The 18,241-nt window shown below is 45.6% G+C and overlaps 1 protein-coding gene across 1 annotated transcript; it reads left to right on the top strand.

The window, feature by feature from the left end:
- The first annotated feature begins 849 nt into the window (after positions 1 to 849).
- LOC118932001 (nuclear RNA export factor 3-like) lies at positions 850 to 7,427 on the top strand. The gene is given in 18 exon segments (XM_057495379.1): positions 850 to 895; positions 2,147 to 2,313; positions 2,316 to 2,323; positions 2,545 to 2,698; positions 3,327 to 3,387; positions 3,390 to 3,409; positions 3,502 to 3,562; positions 3,565 to 3,605; positions 3,726 to 3,806; positions 3,928 to 4,011; positions 4,362 to 4,469; positions 4,635 to 4,744; positions 5,754 to 5,790; positions 6,155 to 6,223; positions 6,306 to 6,361; positions 6,500 to 6,584; positions 6,880 to 7,040; positions 7,274 to 7,427. Coding segments are annotated over 18 exon segments (1,503 nt in total).
- Positions 7,428 to 18,241: the final 10,814 nt, after the last annotated feature.

The following is an 18,241-nucleotide window of genomic DNA, read 5'->3' on the forward strand; positions in this document are numbered from 1 at the left end:
GGCAGGCACACGGGATGTGCTCTCCTGTGAGAGCGGCACCCCTGCCAGGCAACTGTGCACTGGTGTTGGCCTTTGGTTCTGGCCCAGGGGCTGTGCGCTGGGAGGAGATTCTGGGCAGCTGCTGGGGTGTGCTCGCTCAAGGGCCAGTCTGCTGCCACTGCAGGCTTGCACAGGCAGCTCCCAAGCCGCCGCGAATGAGCGCTGTCGCGGGCCCCTCCAGGGCCCCTTGCTCGGCTGCTGCGGCCGCTGCTGCCATCTCGCTCACTATTGGGCTGGTGTGTCAGGGTCCACGCCATCCGGTGGAATGACTGGCTGGCTGCTTATTGCTGTGAGGGGCTTCAGAGCTGTACTGCTGCCTAGGGAGTTAGGTCACCTGGATTTCTCTGGGATTCCCAGCTCCTGGGCTGAGTGTGCCAGGACGATTCTGTCCATCTGGGAGGCCCCTGTCCCTTTAAGACTTTCAAAAAGCACTCGCTTTTCTTTTGTCCCAGGGGAACCATTTGCGGGGATCCGCTCACAGATTTTGCCCTCCTGTTTTTCTAATATCCAGCACACTGTGCATTGTGTGCCCATGCTCCCGGTGTGGATTAGTCCTGGGCTTTCACTCCCTCCCCGCTCCGACTCCTTTCTTCCCGCCAGGGAACTGGGGTGGGGGAGCACTCATGTTCTGCAGGGCCCTAGCTTGTATCTTACCCCCTTTGTGTGGTGCTGAGTTCTTGCAGATGTAGATGTAGCCTGGCTGTTATACAGTATCCACTGGTCTCTCTTTTAGGAATAGTTGCATTTGTTGTATTTTCAAAAATACATATGTTTTTGGGAGGAGATTTCTGCTGAACTACTCACGCCACCATGTTGGCTCCTCCCCCTTACATTGTTGTTGTTTTAACCCAGTCTGGTAATATGTCTTCCTATGTGGGCTATTTAGTCTGGAACTTCTCATGTAAATATAGATATAATTTGGCTTATACATACCATATCACTGTACATTTATTTTTGCCTGATCCAAGTTCTTTTCCCTCCCTTTTTCTTTGAAATTATTAATAGTTTTAAGCATTAAGTTATCTAGTTTAGCTAGATAGTTAAATACCCTTTTGCCATCCTTGTGTTGTTAACCCTTAAGATTACAAAGCACGTTTGCAGTCTAATGTAAACCAGCTTTTTAAAGTTCCTCTGACTATGGCAGAAGTTTGGAACAATTGTATTGCTCTTAACCCCCTCCCAACTCACTGTCACGCATTTCAGTTCTCTCTATTTTAGCCCGCAGAAGAAATGAGTACCATGGTGCTGTAATAGCCAGTACTCACTTAGCTTTGCATACATATTCACAAATGTCATTACTTTTTCTTTCCTGCACCCACTTGCATCCCTCTAGGAACATACTTCTTTCTCCTAAGAAATAACCTTTGGTATTTCTTTTTTTTGACGTCTCCTGGTCAAAGATTTTCCCAGTCCTTGCTATGTTAACAACAATATGAAATGTTGGTGTTTTCTTTAGGAATGTTTTTCCTCAAAGCGTACTTTTGCTACTAGAATTGTTATGCTGAATTGTTATCTTGTTACTTTTGGAAACTTCTCAGCCAAGAGCTCTGCAAATACGGATTCTCCCCTATTCCCTGTCATTCTCTCCAAGACTCAAACATGGGAAAGATATGTTTGCTACCTCTTCTCTAATTCTCTCCCCACTGTGTTTTGATATTCTCCATTTTATGTCTCTCCAGGCTTCATGCTGGATATTTTCAACCTATTTATCTTCCATTTCTCTAATTCTTCCTTCAGGCAGGAGCTCACCTTTGACCCTTGTCCCATAACACCAAATTTACAGGGTAGATTTTATTACCCCCCCTAGAGCAGAGGAGGGAATGAGAGTTAGAGATGATAAGCAACGTGCCCCACATCACCTAGCCTGAAAAGGACTAACATCACAGATTAAACCCTAAACCCAAACCCTGTCCTCTCTGCTAATTTTCTTCTCTTCTGCCAATATGCCCCACCTCTCACCTCCCATGCAGAACAATAGTGAAGTATTTCAGTCTTCTTAGCACTTCCCTTAGAGTATGAAAGTCAGTGGTATTTCTTCAACAGCCACGGTACATCCCCAGGACTTCTTCTGGTATAGGGACCATTGCTGCCTTGTTCTCAATTTCAGGACACAACAGCGAAGGCAACCCCTCACAGACAAGAGCAAGATGTTGGGGTATTTACTGGAGAAGATGTAACAACTGGTCTGAACAAGTCAGTTTTGGCATTCACCCTCCATCCCACCAGCAGCAGGATGGAGATGCAGCAACAGCTGATGCTCACGTGGAAACACCTGAGTAAGATAGTAAGTGACCAGTCAGTGTGGCTGAAATGGACCAGCCAGTGGAATACACAACCCTGTGGTGAAACGTATCATTCTTCTCTCCAGCCTCCAAGAGTGTCATGACAGGATCAGGTTAAAGGTCAAGCAAACTTTATTGTAGCCCTGGTATCAGTGGGGCGAGCATGTATAGAAAACTTTCTGAGCACATAAGGGCTGCTTGCTTCTCTCTGCTTTCCCCACAGTGCTCCCTATGCCATCGCACCCTGTCATTGGAGAGGCGATTTTCAGAAGCAGGACCAAACCCTCTTTAAAGTGGAGAGAGAGGAAAAGCCTGCAGAGAGAAGAATGGAGAGGAAAAGTCAGGATGAGGCCTCAGGGAACTGGTTCAAGATCGAGGTGAGTGTCCTGGCAAAATGGACTTAAGCTGCAGAAGGCAAACAGAGGGAGTTGTGTTGGACTCGGGTTGAGATTTTCGGTGCTTTTCCAGGGCAGAGGAGTCGGTCATTTGTCTTTATAATTAATTCCTGGGAGTTAGCATCCTAGGTCATGGAATGGCCGGTGCAGAGAAGCAATGTAAGGGGAGCAGACTGACTGCAGAGATAATGCGAGGGGATATATAAATGCAAAGGAGGCAACCACTGCTAAGGAGATGGAGCAAGTCCACACTGGAAGGCTCATTTTGGCTTTAGTTTAGCGTGGGAAGAGGTTGAGTCTGCAGGGTCCTTGTCAGAGGGTCAGAGGGCCAGGCCCGGTGTGCCTTAGGTAGGGTCTCTCAGAACTCTGTAAAAGGAAGTTTAACACATTAAACACATTAAGGAAAAGTATCTGAAGAAAAGTATCTGAATGTAAAGAAAGGGCATTTAGGAAACCCATGTCTGGTACACAGTTATCAGTGATGGGTACTGTCCTACCTTAAGATATACTTTTAAAGCCTGAAAAAAATCTGGAAGACACGGTTGGGTCTTGTTTTAACCTGAGATTCCATTATATTAATCTCTTCTCCCATCTTTCCTCTGGCTCCCAGATTCCATTCGGCATAAAATACGATGAGAAGTGGCTGCTGAAACTGATTCAGAAGCAGTGCAGGGCCCCTTCACTCCAGTCGAGGTAAGAGAAAACAGTGGGGTGGATGAAAGGAAACAGGGCGGAAGAGCAATGGCTCTGGTCTCATACTGTTTCTCTTGCCACTGTCCCTACAGTTTGACTGTGTGAAGATGCAGGCCCAGTTCTTTGTTGAGAACGCCAGCATTGCCTTCTCACTGAAAATGCCAATGGCAAGATTTGGGCTGATGATAATGAAAGGGTGTGTAAAGGGCACGACTGGGGTCAGCTGGGGATAAGAGGCCAGGACACGGGCGAGGTCCTGCTTGATCCCAAGGCTCGAGTTCCTGGTGCTTACCCAGCCCTTCTGTGTTCTCCACAGATAAATATCTTTGTTAAGCCCCGGGAGGCCCCCCACTCTCTGCAGAAGGAGCTGAAGTCAGAAAAGGTGGGGCACATCAAGGTAACACAGACTCAAGACAAGGCGTGCATCCACAACCCAAACCACCTCTTCTTCCCCCACTTACTGCTCCCCTTCACCAACTCAGACTTGGAATTACTGAACCCCATCTCTAACCCCACAGCTGACCATGGACAAGCAATATGGTGCCTTGCCACAATCTCTCAGTGCCCAAAGACTCCTCTTTGACTCTGGTGTGGCTGTGGCAGTAATGCTAGGTCAGATGAGGGCACAGGGGTCGGCCTAGGAAGACACTTCAGGATAGTAACATGGGGATGGCTGTGTGCCAGAGCTGTCTGAGCTGGACCCTTCTCAGCCTCCTGATTTTCTCCTCTTGGCTTCTTGGAGACTTGATGACCTGTGATACTGAAATGGCACCAAATCCTAGAACCTGCATGGCTGTCTCCCTGCCGATCCACAAAGAGAACATGGCCATGGTGAGGACTTTGTTCCAGTGCCATGGTTGATGGTGAGGGGGGCAGAGGTCAGGTAGAAGAGGCAGAGGGGTCTCACATGTCCCCTCTTGGGGTCCTCACTCTAACCCTCCCCTCACCCCAGCTTTTGCCTTTGAACCTGAGCTATAAGAAACCCCAACAGCTGAATGTCCTGTCTAACACCATGCTGAAAACCTCCAGCATCAAGAACTTGAACCTCTCCAGCAATGAGGTGAGGTCCAGCATCCAGATGTTTCTTTGAAGGGAAGGTGGGAGGGCTCATGGGGTGGTGACAAGAGGCAGGGAAGTGGATTTGTTGGCAGGGGAAGGGACTGGGGGTGCAGGGTCACTCTGGCCATGGTTCTCTGCTCCATGTGTTTCCTGCCCACAATTACAGGTGAAGTCTGCAGGGCTGTTGGACAAGGGCAAAGGGCTGGAGCTAGAAGAGATGAGGGCTGACTCAAAACCACTGTGCACCACCTTCCAAGGTAAGTCAACCAACATAAGGTCAATTGATTCCTCTGTCACCCCTGGGAGTCTGATCTACACCTGACGGTGCCTGTTTGCAGGAGACAGCAGTCCTTATCCTCTGGGAGGTCCTCAGGCCCTACACTCTCCTCCCTGTGCCCCTCACCTGTGCTTAGAGCTCTCCTTTCCTTCCTCTGATTTGCTCACCTGCTCTCCTGGGCTGGAGTCTGTTTCCTTACTCTCGGCACCCAGCCTTCTGGAGCATGTCCATTCAGAAGTGTGCTCCAGGAATCGGGGCTCCCCCTGTTTGCCAGGATCAGGAGTGACCAGCCTTGCCCCCGATGCTGGTGCCCTGGGCTGAGAAGGGCCCTCCAGCCCAGGGCCTCATGCTGAGACAGGCCTTCCTGACTCTGAGCTGATGTGGGGCTTCCCTCCCCTGCCCTGAGAGGGGCCCCTCTTTCTCATGCTCCAAAAGGGTCCCCACTCCAATCCCAGGACAACCTGGGGGTTTCCTGCCCCACGTGTAGTTGGAGCCTGAGGCTTTACTCCTTCTGGATGAGGACTCCTCCCCCTGTGGCTGCCTCTGGGGCCATTTCTGGGGGTGCCCTGGTCTGGCAGAATGCAGGACCCCCAGTGAGGTGGCTGATCCCTGGGCTCCCACCCTATCAGCGCTCCTCTCTCGGGCCTTCATGGGGAACCTGGAAAGAAGGAAGGGAGGCAGGGATGGGGAGGCAGGCTGGACCCTACCTACAGATGCGGCTTCTTGTGGCGCTGGATGTGGGACCCAGGGCCATGTAGGTGGGAACTGCCTAGGAGGATGGAGAGGGAGAAGTTAGAGGGTGAGGGTGGAGGGAGGCAGGGAGGAAGGAAGGCAGCACTCGCCCACTGCGTCAGTGCACAGGGTTGGTGCCCAGGGCCCTGGAAGGCTGTGGCACTGGCGTGTAGGTTGGGAGGCACTGGGCTGTGCACCTGGGCTAAGGGTACTTGCTCCCATGTGCACAACTGCTCTGTAGTTTCACTCACTCTTCAGTTTTGTCTTGACTGGCAGCTCCATCCTGCAATTGTTCCCCAGGTTACTCCTCCTGGTTAGTGTACTCCGTGATCACTCCACCCTCTAAGGGGCACTGACACCGCCTACAGCCTCCTGTGAACCCTTTTGGTCTTGCCCAAGTTGAGTGTTTGAACCTGACTCTTAAACCTCCTGGGAGGGAGGAGGATGGTAACCGACCCTTGTGGGAACCTGACAAAGGCTCTGGATCCTTCCCAACCACGTTCCCCAAAGCCTTTAGGGGCCCCATGAGGATGACCCCAAATGTAGTCTTGCCCACAGAATTTCCACGAACCTTTCTCACCCGACCTGACCCTCACCCTCTCCTGGGCGCATCCTTCTCCTGATCATCCAGCACCGTCCCCTGGTCTGCAAAGCTGCCTGCCTCTTCCTTTCCCCAGGATGGCCAGGACACACGGCCACCAACCATCCCTGGTACTGAAGCCCGCAAGATGTTACCGAGGTGCATGGTGAGGAGGGGGAATCATGCCGGTTTTAGGCAGTGCCTGAGGAGGGGATCCAGCTGTAGTTCTGGGGACCATTTGATTCCAGGGAAGTGTCTTTGGATCCGATGCGCTGGAGAGTCTAGTCCTGCCATTCCTGCAGCAGTAAGTACCCCTGGGACCAGGAGGCTGGGGTGGGCAGGGACGGGAGGGGTTTCCTAAGCTCAGGGTTGCTCACTGCACCCTTGAAATCCCATGTGGGGTCCAGGCACAGACTGGACTGACCTTTTTGCTCCCCCAAAGGTATTACATGATCTATGACTGTGGAGACTGAAAAGGTCTCCTGGGCGCTTACCACGTCGAGGCCTGCTTCTCCCTGACCTCTGGGGTGACATTCTGACCCTTCAGCTCTGAGGCCCCAGCCCTGTGAGTACCGCAGCTCAGACTCTGCTCTGAGGCCAGCTCCTGGGAACACCCACCTGGCCAGAGCATCAACCCTCTTCCTCTTTTTTCTCCGAGAAGCGGCTTGCGCGAGTATGCCAAGGACAGCAGGAATATAAAGGAGCTCAAGGACCCCTGTGCATGTGTGGTGGGCAAGACTGCCCGGGCTAGGGGGTGGGACAGGCCAGTCATGGTCCCAGTGTGAGGCCACCCCAGCCTTGGCTAGCTTCTCTTCCCCCAAGGATCTGAGGTTTAAGCCACTGAAACACACATAGCGTGACATCCTGCGCTCCCTGTGCATATTGTCAGGAATTCAACATGACCTCAGCTCCTTCGTGGTGGACACATGGCTCCATACGGGAAGTGGCTGTCCCCTCCCTGGGGCCGGCCCAGGAAGTGTCATGTGGGTGGGAGGTTTGGGTGGTGCTGAGCTTCCGGGCACTTCTCTTTCAGGAGACCATGCTCTGCTTCTCTGTCAGTGGGGTCTTCAAGGTAGGTGGGCCTGTGCAGGGGCCCCTCTGCAGATGCCCCATGCTCCCTCCACTAGCCAGGCTCTCTCTCAGAGCTCTCCCAGCTTCCCTGTCCTTCCTTTTCACGCTGTTGTTTCCCGCCTCCACTCTGCCCCCAACCATCCAGGTCTGACCCGCATCCATGGCTGTCGGGCCCCCACAGCTTGGACACCAGCGACACAGGCCATGAGAGTTTGCTGCCTCTCATCCTAGGTCTTCACCCTGTGACTTCGGGCCCAGGACCTAACCTCCCAGTTTCCTCGTTTGCACACTGGGGCTAACTGCACCCACCTCTTGGGCAGCTGTGAAAAGTGAATTAAATGGGCTTGTGAAATGGTTGTCACAGGGCGTGGTACACTGTAGGGGTCCTAGTTGCCCTCCCCTTTCATGATGCCCTGACTCCCAGAGAACGTTTATCCCCTTCAGCGGGAATACCAAGTCTGACCCTGACTGGGGGGAACTCTGTGAGAGCGTGGGAAGCGTGCGGGCCTCTATGGGGTTTTGTTGTTTATTGCCTTTGAAGTGGAAGGAAAATCTCAGGACTCAAACCCAGGTCAGTCTGAGTCGAAAGCCCAGGCACTGCCTTTTGCCATCTTCTCTCTGAGACTCGGGTGATGGCATGGACCTCTGAATCGTGGATACCCACGCAGTCTGATGTGAGCCTCCCTTTTTAGTAAGCCCTTCAATAGCTTGATCTTTCTTGAAAGGCTTTATGATCAGCTCACAGGGTAAAAGCAAAAGCCTCAAGTGGGCCTTCCTGCAAAGGCATACACGGAACCCGATTTTCTTGGGTAACTACCGGAGAAGGGCTCTCAAGCAGCAGTTAGTAAGTTCTCCACTTGCCGTGCTCAATTCTATACTGCAATAGCTGTCTCAAGCATGTGCAAAACCGTTCCATGTTCCATAATTGTGTCCAGTTTGCCATGCTGCAAATTGGTAGGGGAAAGGGTAAGAAGCAGAGAGGGGGAGAAGACTTCATGCTGGGATAGCCATTACTTGGTGACCCGCATTCAGCTCTCTATACCATAAACATTGCTGCATAAACCCGAACGCTGTCCTCACACATAGAATATGCAGCTATGCATCCGAGGAATTGGTGATCCCGTCAGTGTCCTTGCCTCTGACTAGTTACCACACAGTTACGTCAGTATCCTTTCCTTGCTCTTTATAGATGTTTCCTCACCATTTGGTATTACTGGGGAGAACAAAATATTCAGTGCCACAGCAAAGCTAGGGGCTTTGTTATAGTTATTATTTCTGAAAATAACAGTCACTCGAACACTGGCAGTCTATGGGGCGCATATAATCAGAAGATCAAATAAACCAGAACCGACTCTACCTCTAACCTTGCCAGCTGATTGCACGTCCTTTCCTCGCCACCCTTATAACGGACACCGCATTGTCAGTCAGTGTTGCTTAAACCAGGTAGCGCTAAAGTACTAAGAGTCCTCATTGACTGAACAGCAACGGTGCCAGGCACTGTGCCAAGCACTTCATGGGAAGAACTCAGTTACCCTTCATGCCATGCCTGGGAAGTAAACAGTGTCATTCCTCTTTTTATGGATGAAGAACCTGAACCGCAAAAGAGCGTCATGTGCCCAAGGTCGTACAGATAGGAAGCTGAGGAGCCAACAATCAAATATGTCTTGACTAAATTACCAGACTAGGGGCGAGGTTCTCCTACCCCTTGCCATTCAGTTTCCAGGCGCTCATTAACAAGCAGCGTAGGCGGGGACCTTCAACCACTCTCACTCACTACTTTGAAGGAGGACATTCAGTACAAGATCTCAGGGAGCCTCCCCATATCTTCCGGACCAGGACGAAGGCCCCTGGCATTTCCTCTTCAGGAAAACCATGTCTTTGTCAACATCCCATCTTTGTCATCCAAACTCTCAACCATGGAAGGTGTGTTATTTTCCTCTCCTTGTGAGTTAAGTTAGCCTGCCCCAGTTTCATAGATTCTGGAGACTACAAGAGACTTCTGGGTCAGAGAGGAAGGAATAATGCTACCCACAGAGCAGCTTGATGTTTGTGCTGTTGACCTTGCTTTCTTCTCCCCCAGTTCCCACACAGGTGCCATGCTGTCAAAAAGAAATGCAGTATAAGCCACACCAAAATAAAAGTGAAAACCTCTTAAAGTTAAAAGAATCAGGTGAGTTTAATTTTAGTGACTTTTATTTAACACAAAAGTGAACAAAAATGACAATTTCAACATGGAAACCAAGACATTATTAGTTTTTACATTTCTTAAGAAGCCTTTGAAGTGCAGTGTGGACTTTCAACACATAAGCAATATGGACAAATTACTGTCCATTCTCTTTTTCTTACAAAGTCTTTGAAATGCCATTTGTTACCATTCCAACAAAGAAACAGTACACGCGATTCATTTACTAGCTCTTTTAACAGGTTTGTCTAAGTCCAATGCTGTGTACTGCTGCCAAACATAGATGAAAAATGTTAACTAATTTATTCATTATAAATTTTTACCTTCTTTACTCTCAGTCTTTGAAATGCGATTTGTTATTGCCTGTGTAAGCAACATGAAAGAAAAACTCTAAATTACTTTTTATTGAGCCTTTGAAATGCATGTGCTGTCATTTCAACATGGAAACAATATAAGTATTCCATCAATTACCTTTACATTCTTCTGTCTTTCCAAGTCTGCTCTCATTTCAACAAGAGAACAGTATGCACAAACTACTGATTATTTTTCATTCTGTTTTTGTTATGAAGTCATTAAAGTTCAGTGTGTTATCATTTCAACATGTAAGATGAACAAGCAATTTTACATTCTTTTTTCTCAGTATGTCTTTGAAATACAGCACTTTATCATTCTGACATGTAAGCATAAACAGATCATTCATTAGTCATCTTCACTCTTTTCATACTATTTGAAACACAGGGCTACCATATCAACAGGTAAATATAAACAATTTACATTCTTTTTTCCCTGTCTCTGACATGCAGTGTGTTATCCTTTCAACATGTAAGCAATATAAATAAACTCCCAATTAGTTATTCTACATCCTGTTTCTTACTAACTGTTGGATATGTGGTGTGTATTTAACACCTGGAGAACATCGCATTTTGGAGTAGCCAGATTTCTAGCGCTCAGTGGCCACGTGTGGTTAGTGTGTACCATCGAGATCAGTGCAAACCTAGTGTAAGATCAGAGGAAGCAAACATATATGAAATAGCGTATACCATGAAAAAATATTCATGCACATGGCACACTGAGACCAACAGCAAGTAACAACCTACTTAAATGAGGAAGTAAGAGAAAACCTAGTGGAGGAGGTGACATTTAAGCCATGACCTGATGGTTGAGCAGCTATATGTAAGGGAAAAAGTGAACAAAAATCTGGGCCATGGAGGCATAATTTTCCCAAATGCCCTAAGAAAGAGTGGAGACACGGACAAAACATAGGAGCAGCTGTTACTCTGAGTGGTTTGAGATCAGGGACTTGATCTTTCTTAGCACCTGGAACAGTACCTAAAGCACAACAGACACGGGGTGAGTGCATGTGAGGTAAAAGTAACTGAGCCAAGGGTCTGAGACCCGCAGAGGAAGCTAGCAGCATGAAGACACCAGCAGGCAGTGGGGGTAGTTTGTTTGGTTCCTTCCCCTTGCATAGGGTTTCTCATAAGCAACCTAAAGCTATCATACATAAAAGAAGTATTCAGGGCCCTCGAAGGTGAACTTATTGGCTTCAACAACTACCACAGCCAGGGAGTTTCAGTTCCTGGGACTTGTGCCAAGGGCCTATAAGACGATAAATGGACCCACCCATGTGCACAGGGAAGTGATGGAACATGACTGGGATAGCTTCCATCACGTAACCAACACTGTACTTAGCAAGCAGAAGAGGAAGTAGAGGGCAATGGGCAACAGATCCACAGGAGCTTCCAAATTCCTCTCCATCCTTCTTAGAGTTCCCCTTTCACAGAGGTCAAGGACACAGCCAATCTCGCTGAGCCTCGTTTCCCTGAACAGTACAATTTTACATGTGTCTCTACAAATTAGGCCTTCAAGCAAAACACTGAGCACTTTTGTGGCCACACATCAGTGCTGACACGACTCCTTGTACTATGGTAATAATGAAATATGAGAAGCCCAATGCATGTCATCCCGCTGTAACGCCTGAAGCATTGCCTTCAATTGGGCCTGAACTTCAGCCAACTTCTGTTGGTCATAAAAGCCACAAACATCCCATTGTCTGTAGCAATGGACAGGGACGGGATAAATCACATGCTTCAGCTCCATCAAGGATGTTAGGTGCTGCAGAACACTCATGAGCATAGGCATTCTAATAGGGTTGAAGGCAAAGCTAAGCACACGGAGGCACGAACAGTGGCTCAGAGCTGGCAGGAGAGCAGAGAGAGTAGACTCAGTTAACAGGCAATTATTTATTTGCAGATGCTGCAGGGTACCTGAGGCCCTCTCCAGCAGAGTCTGGAAGGGCTCATGAGCCTCTGAGAATATCTGGTTGTGACTGAGATTCAACCGCCTTAGGTGGGTGGCCTGAGAGCTCTGGGACAAGATGGTGACATCTATGCTAGAGAGACCACAGTAAGACAGATTCAGTGTCTTCAGCTGAGGTGGCAGCACTCTGCAGAGAGAAAAAAGAAAGGTTATTTCAGAAGAATGAGTGTTGGACCAGGGCAGTGAGCCCTGAATAACAGGCACCTAAGATCTAGAATAAACTAATCTGTACATATCTTATTGTTTGGTTAGGTTTAGTCCCATCCCAGCCCCTCCCCGTGGGTCACTACTGTACCTATTTTGCAACAGTCCTTAGTCATGTGGGCTTTGGAATCAAACTAAATATATTTGTGACCATGAGAAAGTTACTTTCCCACTCGAAGACACATGTTCTTTATCTTTAAAATGTGCACACCAGTAATTATTGTTACAGAGTTCTGCAGCAGATTAAGTGAAAAAAAACTGTATGCACTTAGTATATACAACATCATCAATGGCCACTCCTGGTCACTTACATGGTGAGGACAGGTCTGGGAAGGCAGCCAACTGAAGGCTCCCTTTGACTGGTTCCCAGATGACTGCCCCTCCATTCAGTGTCTAAGCCTTGGGGAAAACACAGGAGCAAGAGGATCTGTCAGTGTTAACTACTGTGGCCAGTCCAGGGGGATGTGCAGCAGTGTTACAGCATATGACTTTTTCCATCTGAATGCCTCCTCTTGCTCACTAGAGAACTGTAGGCATCACTAGGACTGAAACGTTTACCAGTATACTTAGAGACTCATCATAGAGTCTACACATGGCTGGCTGAATGAATGAATGCACGAATAAGCACAGCTTCCTTTTCTAATCTTGTCTTTCTCCTCACCATGAAGTACCTCTCTCTAGCCTGGCCAAATGCTAATTCCCAGCACTTCCCATGCTGAGGCAGAAGGAGAAATACTTTACAAGGAGCTTAGGAATATCTAAGCATGCTCTCTTCTCTTCTCTTACTCATGGGGTAAGCAGGGAACCCAGGTTCCTCCCACCGGCTCACCTGAGAAGTCTGTGCAATCGATCTCTGAGGAACAAGGCGTACAAGTCAAGCTCTTGGAGGTTGTGCAGCTTCCCAAGATAGCTGAGATACGTTTGGAAGTCTGTCTCCGTAAAACATGTAAAGCGGATCTTAAACATATGAAGGCTGTACAGGTGGACCATCGGCGGCACACAAGCATATACTTCACTGAAATGAGCCTCATCTACCTGCAGGTGAGCAATGCATTGTGGATCCAGAAACTGCAGCATACTTCTGTGGGCAGACATATCAAAAATTTTCAAATATCTGCAGCAGAGGTGCAAAGTCCCAAAGCTCTGCCCGAGTTTACTCTGAAGAAAGGAAACAAACTTCTGTGTTCTCACGGTTCCGTCAAGGGAGAGGTCTACCAGTAATTCCACAGATTCCGAGGCTGAGTGAGGCTCTGATTTTGAATTATCAAATCCGTGGCACCTGACATGCTGGGCTTCTTCTGTTCTAAGAGTAGCGTTCTGAGAGTAAGCACAAGACCAAAAGCAGGGGCGGAATGTGGTTCTGATCTCAGGGCATATTATCCTACAGTCCACGCTCTGCCTTAAATCTAAGAGCCTCAGTTTTGGGGACCTGTAAGGAGAGGAAACAGAACACATGAGAGGTAGCCGATTGTAATGTAATCTCCCAAGATCAGTGTTGAGAAGGAACAATACCCTTTATCCCCTGTTTCTCACAGCATATGTCATTCACCAAGAATTCCTTTCCTAGAAATTCAGTACCTTTCTTTCTTTTCCCCCTACTTTACCTCTGGTCTCCTCCCATATCAATGCCCATGTGCTTCTTCTATGTAATTGCACTCAGGAGATAAATCCACCCATGGTATCCTCAGTCACCTCTATTCTGTAATCAAGTCTGTGAGACATTAGAGTCGTTAAGGTGACCCCAAGTGTTGGACCAGTAGGCCCACAGAGATCTTCAGCATTCACTACTGGCTACTTCGGGAAGACTGTTAGGTATTCCCCTGCCCCAGGCTCCAGCACACTCTCCCGCTGACTCACTCTATCGCTACTGGATATAGTCTTACCAGGAAGAAGAGTTCTGGGCAAAGAGGAGCTGCAGACCATCAATCATGGCTTCCAAGATGTCACAGTCTGACCCTTGTACACTCAGTGTCCCGATATGGAGACAGCGAAAGGGCCAAACCCTCACCATTGCCTTTAGTATCTCCTTATGCCTGCCCATGAAGGCAGGAATGAACAGTGGAACAAAGAGGTCTCTTGGGAGCTCATCCAGGGCATGGATAGCAGCCTGCTCATTACTCAGCAGACTCTTTGCAGCAAGCTCTAGCAGAGTGCCTGTGGGCTTCTGGTCCATCTTGAACCTGCTTCAGGGTAAAGAATATTTAGAAATCCTAAGAGGACATCCAGAGCCTCCAATGTCAGTTACAGAAAAAATATTTATTGAATAAATATATGGTGACCTCTAGTGACCCCTACTACAGGGTTAGAATACAAATAGGCTTGTGTGTTTACGTATGTGTGTGTGTGCATACACACACACACACACACGATAAAATGCCCCTGGAAATCACAGGTAAGTTAGCAGAATATGTTGACCATGAAGCTGTCTTCCTCCCATTATATTTCCTCCCAAAAGGATATTGACCAATCAGAAGGAAAATGTAAATCTACACAAAAGCCACAATCTGATCATTACTTTAACATAGAAAATGTGCAAAGTTCAACGTAATTGGGAGTAACAAAAATCGTGAAATTCCAGCACACAGGCTGTCACACTCCCATCACTAGGCTTTCTGGTGTGCAAACACAGACCTAGACAAGCTGCAAGACATACAGAAGGAGGAAAACAGTGAGGGCCTTAAACTTCATCTAAAACTGCAGCCAAATAAGTCTGAAAATACTAAAACGGTGACCTGGAAAGTGAGATTTGGACCTACAGGGAAAGGAATCCGGAATATGAGCATTTAAAGGGGTAAGGAGGGTATAAAGGTGAAGTCGTTGAAAGACATAACTTCTAGGGAATAATAAAGTCAAGGAGCAAAGGAGAAGCATCCCAGATACTTGGGTAATGGGGAAAATGAAGGATCTTCCAAGACATAAGAGAACCACAAATCAGAGCAATCACAGCTTCTCCCTCCCTTATCAAAACAAAATAAATAAAGGATCTGGACTTTGCTATACTGACACAAGAATAACATCACTAAAGTAGAAATCTTGGCAAAAAACACAGTATCATACACATGAGCAAAAGGAAGGGGAATCCTACATGCAACCATTGCAAAAAAAGAAAAGATGAGGAAAAAAATTTCACACATATGAAACAACCATAAAGCAGGAGACTGTAAGCCAACACTCCAAACAGAATTGCACTCAAGCAAGCATTTGAGGATATGACACCTGCTTGAATCAGAATCCTTTCAAAACTATAAAAACAGAGGTAAACAAAAAGTAAGTCTGAAGTTGACATTTTCCATCACAGCTAGCGTGTCCTTCAAATATCACAGCCCATAGAGAAAGTTTTTCAACACATAGGAACTTGGGAATTCGGCACCCCTCAGCGCCTTCTGAGGTATCTACCAGAGCAGAGATTTGCAAACTGCACCCCATTGTGCCAAATCTAGCCCATCGCTTGATTTTGTAAATAAAGTTTTATTGGAACAAAGGCACAATCAATCATTTATGTATTGTCTATAAATGCTTTTGCACTGCAATGGCAAGGCTGAGTAGCTTTGACAGAGAAACTGTGGCTCACACACTTAAAAACATTTACTATATGCCTCTTCACAGGCAGATTGCCAAGAATCTTCTAAAAGATGAATTGGGATTGTGATCCCCTATGTGATGATGGAAAACGTCACCAAAATATTTGATGGTGAGCATGTTACAGGTAATACCAAAATCTAGGTGGTGGAAAAGGTGGGAAGACTAATGTAGAAATGCTTCAATATTGTGAAAACACAGAAGTTGTGCAATTAAACATGAGAAAAAGCAGAAGAATAGAACAAAAGACAGTTAAACATTTTGTCATAATGCAGTAGGTGAGTTTTAAATAATACTGGGTGGTGCAGAAGAATGGACCAGATAGGAAAGAATTCAGAAAACAGGGTAGTTCAGGATGAGTTTTTTAAAAGCATTTAACATGACAAAGGACACATGTTGATGATAAAAGCCAAGATTCACAATGAAGATGTGACACTTAGGAATATTTACACTAAATAACACAGCAAACACTTTTAGGGAGCAAAAAGGCAAGGAGACATAGATAAAAATATGGTAAAAATGGGTGATTTAATAAATTAATTAGTATAAGACAGATCAAGTAGTATAAAAAATTGGGAAGGGATGTAGAAAATCTAAACAACATAATAAACTATATGTGTATACATATGTGCTCTGACAATAGAGAGTATATTTTCTTGTCAAAATTGATACAAATTAAACAGGGATGGCATCATTTACTTCCATAAATTAGAAATAGACCAAATAGTCCTCCTTATCACAAAGCACAAAAAGTTAAAAACAGAAATACCCCAAATAGTCCTCTCTAATCACGAAGCAACAAAAGTTAAAATTACTAACACAAACTGAAAACAGAAAGGCTTTTCTACCAGGAAAGGGTTTCTAGTTTAAAAATTTTTTGCGTTAAAGAGGAGAATCAAATTAAAGTTACACAAACTATGTATCAGGATCTATGGGATACACATAAAGTAGTGATCAGAGGCAAATTCGGAGTGCTAAAGACTTTTACAAGAGAAAGTGGAAGAATGAAAATAAATATTGAACAGAAAAAAGAAATTCCTGTGCAACCTCTTTGCAAATAACTTTGAAAATCTACATGAAGTAGATATTGTCCTAGAGAAATTCAGACTAACAAAATGCTAACTCTAGTGTTAAAAACCTTAAATTTGCCAATTTTCATAAAAGAAATAAAGTTATTATGCAATTACCCCCAAGTAGCATTTTGCTCAGGTGGTCTTACAGGTGAATTCTAGTATAGTATCAAGGATGCCACAGGACCAATGGCCTCTCTATAAATTATTCAGTAACATTAGAAAGGAAGGAAAAGTCCCTAACTCCTCCTATGAAGCAAGTATGACACTGAAAGGTAAAATGTAGATATGAAATCCTAAATAAAACATTAACAAACATCCAACAATAATACATTAAGAAACTAATACACTGCGACCAACTGGGATTGATTCCATTAATACAAAGTTGGCTCTATATTAGGAATTCCATTTATATCACTCATGGTAGTAACATAGTTAAGGACAACCATAGATGCTGAACAAGCCTTTGGGAAAGTTCAACACTGATACATGTTAAGAAAGGAAAAACGTCTAGAAAATAGGCAGCAGGGGATGTTTTCTAAACACGAAAGAAGATACATAATTAATTCCTAATGACAGTATTTTATTAAATGGGTGACCACTAGAGGCAAGGAACGGATGCCCACTCCTTTATTCCTACTCAGTCTTGTACTATAAGTATTCGTCAGTTGACAAGAGAAAGCTATCAGATTTATAAGAATGGAGAATAAGAGGTAAAGCCATCTCTGTGTGCCAATGATATTACAGTATACCTGCACATCCAACAGAACAATGACACATTAACTGAAACAATAATCAAAATCAGTACGGGAGCAGCATATAAAGCTAACATAAAGGAATCAATAGTCTTTGTATATAACCACACAAAAACCCAGTGGGGAGAACATATTGGGAGAGAAGATCCCATATATGACAGCAACACATAAGATTAAATGTACAGGTATAAACTTAGCAAGAACATCGATACAAGGAAAGGTTTTTCCAAATGACAAGGAATTGTCATTGCATCTATACAAGGAAAATGTTTTCCTTTGTGACAGTGAGTAAATGAAAAGACAGTCACGCTCCATGGGCAGAATAGTACAACATTAAAAATATGTCAATTCTCCCTAAGTTAATTTATAGATTGAATAAAATCTCAAAAATAGCAGCAAACACTGTTATGGAGTAAGGCAAGTCGATAATAAAGTTCATAGTTTAAATAATGCAGGAATACCTAGGATATAAATGAAAAAGAAAACCTACGAGAGGGGGAGGAATGATACCAGACATTCAAGCATGGTGTAAAGCCTCTGTAATTACAACATCATAGCACTGGTACCTGGACAGATACATAGCCCAATGGAATAGAAGAGAAAACACAGAGATGAACCCAAGTACATACAGAAATTCTAGTATTAAAAAAAAGGGGTGGCGGTGCATGTAACATGACTGGGGCAAAGCAAAGATGAACATTTAATAAATGGTGCTGGATCAACTGAGACATTTAGAGAAAAATAATTTAGAGAAATTAAAAATACTTAGAGAAATAAATACTAGAGAAAATAAAAATACTTAGAGAAATAAAAAAAATACTTAGAGAAAGTAGATTCATATCACACACCCTCCAGAAAACAAACTGAAATGATGTTAGGGATTTAAACATAAACAAATGAAATCACAAGTTCTTGAAGAAAATATGGCAGAACTTTTCTTTAACCTCAGTGTAGGGAAAGGCTTTCTAACTATGACTCAAATTAGGAGGCCGTGAAAGACAAGA

The sequence above is a fragment of the Manis pentadactyla genome, chromosome X (assembly GCF_030020395.1).
Source record: "Manis pentadactyla isolate mManPen7 chromosome X, mManPen7.hap1, whole genome shotgun sequence".
Taxonomy (NCBI): domain Eukaryota; kingdom Metazoa; phylum Chordata; class Mammalia; order Pholidota; family Manidae; genus Manis; species Manis pentadactyla.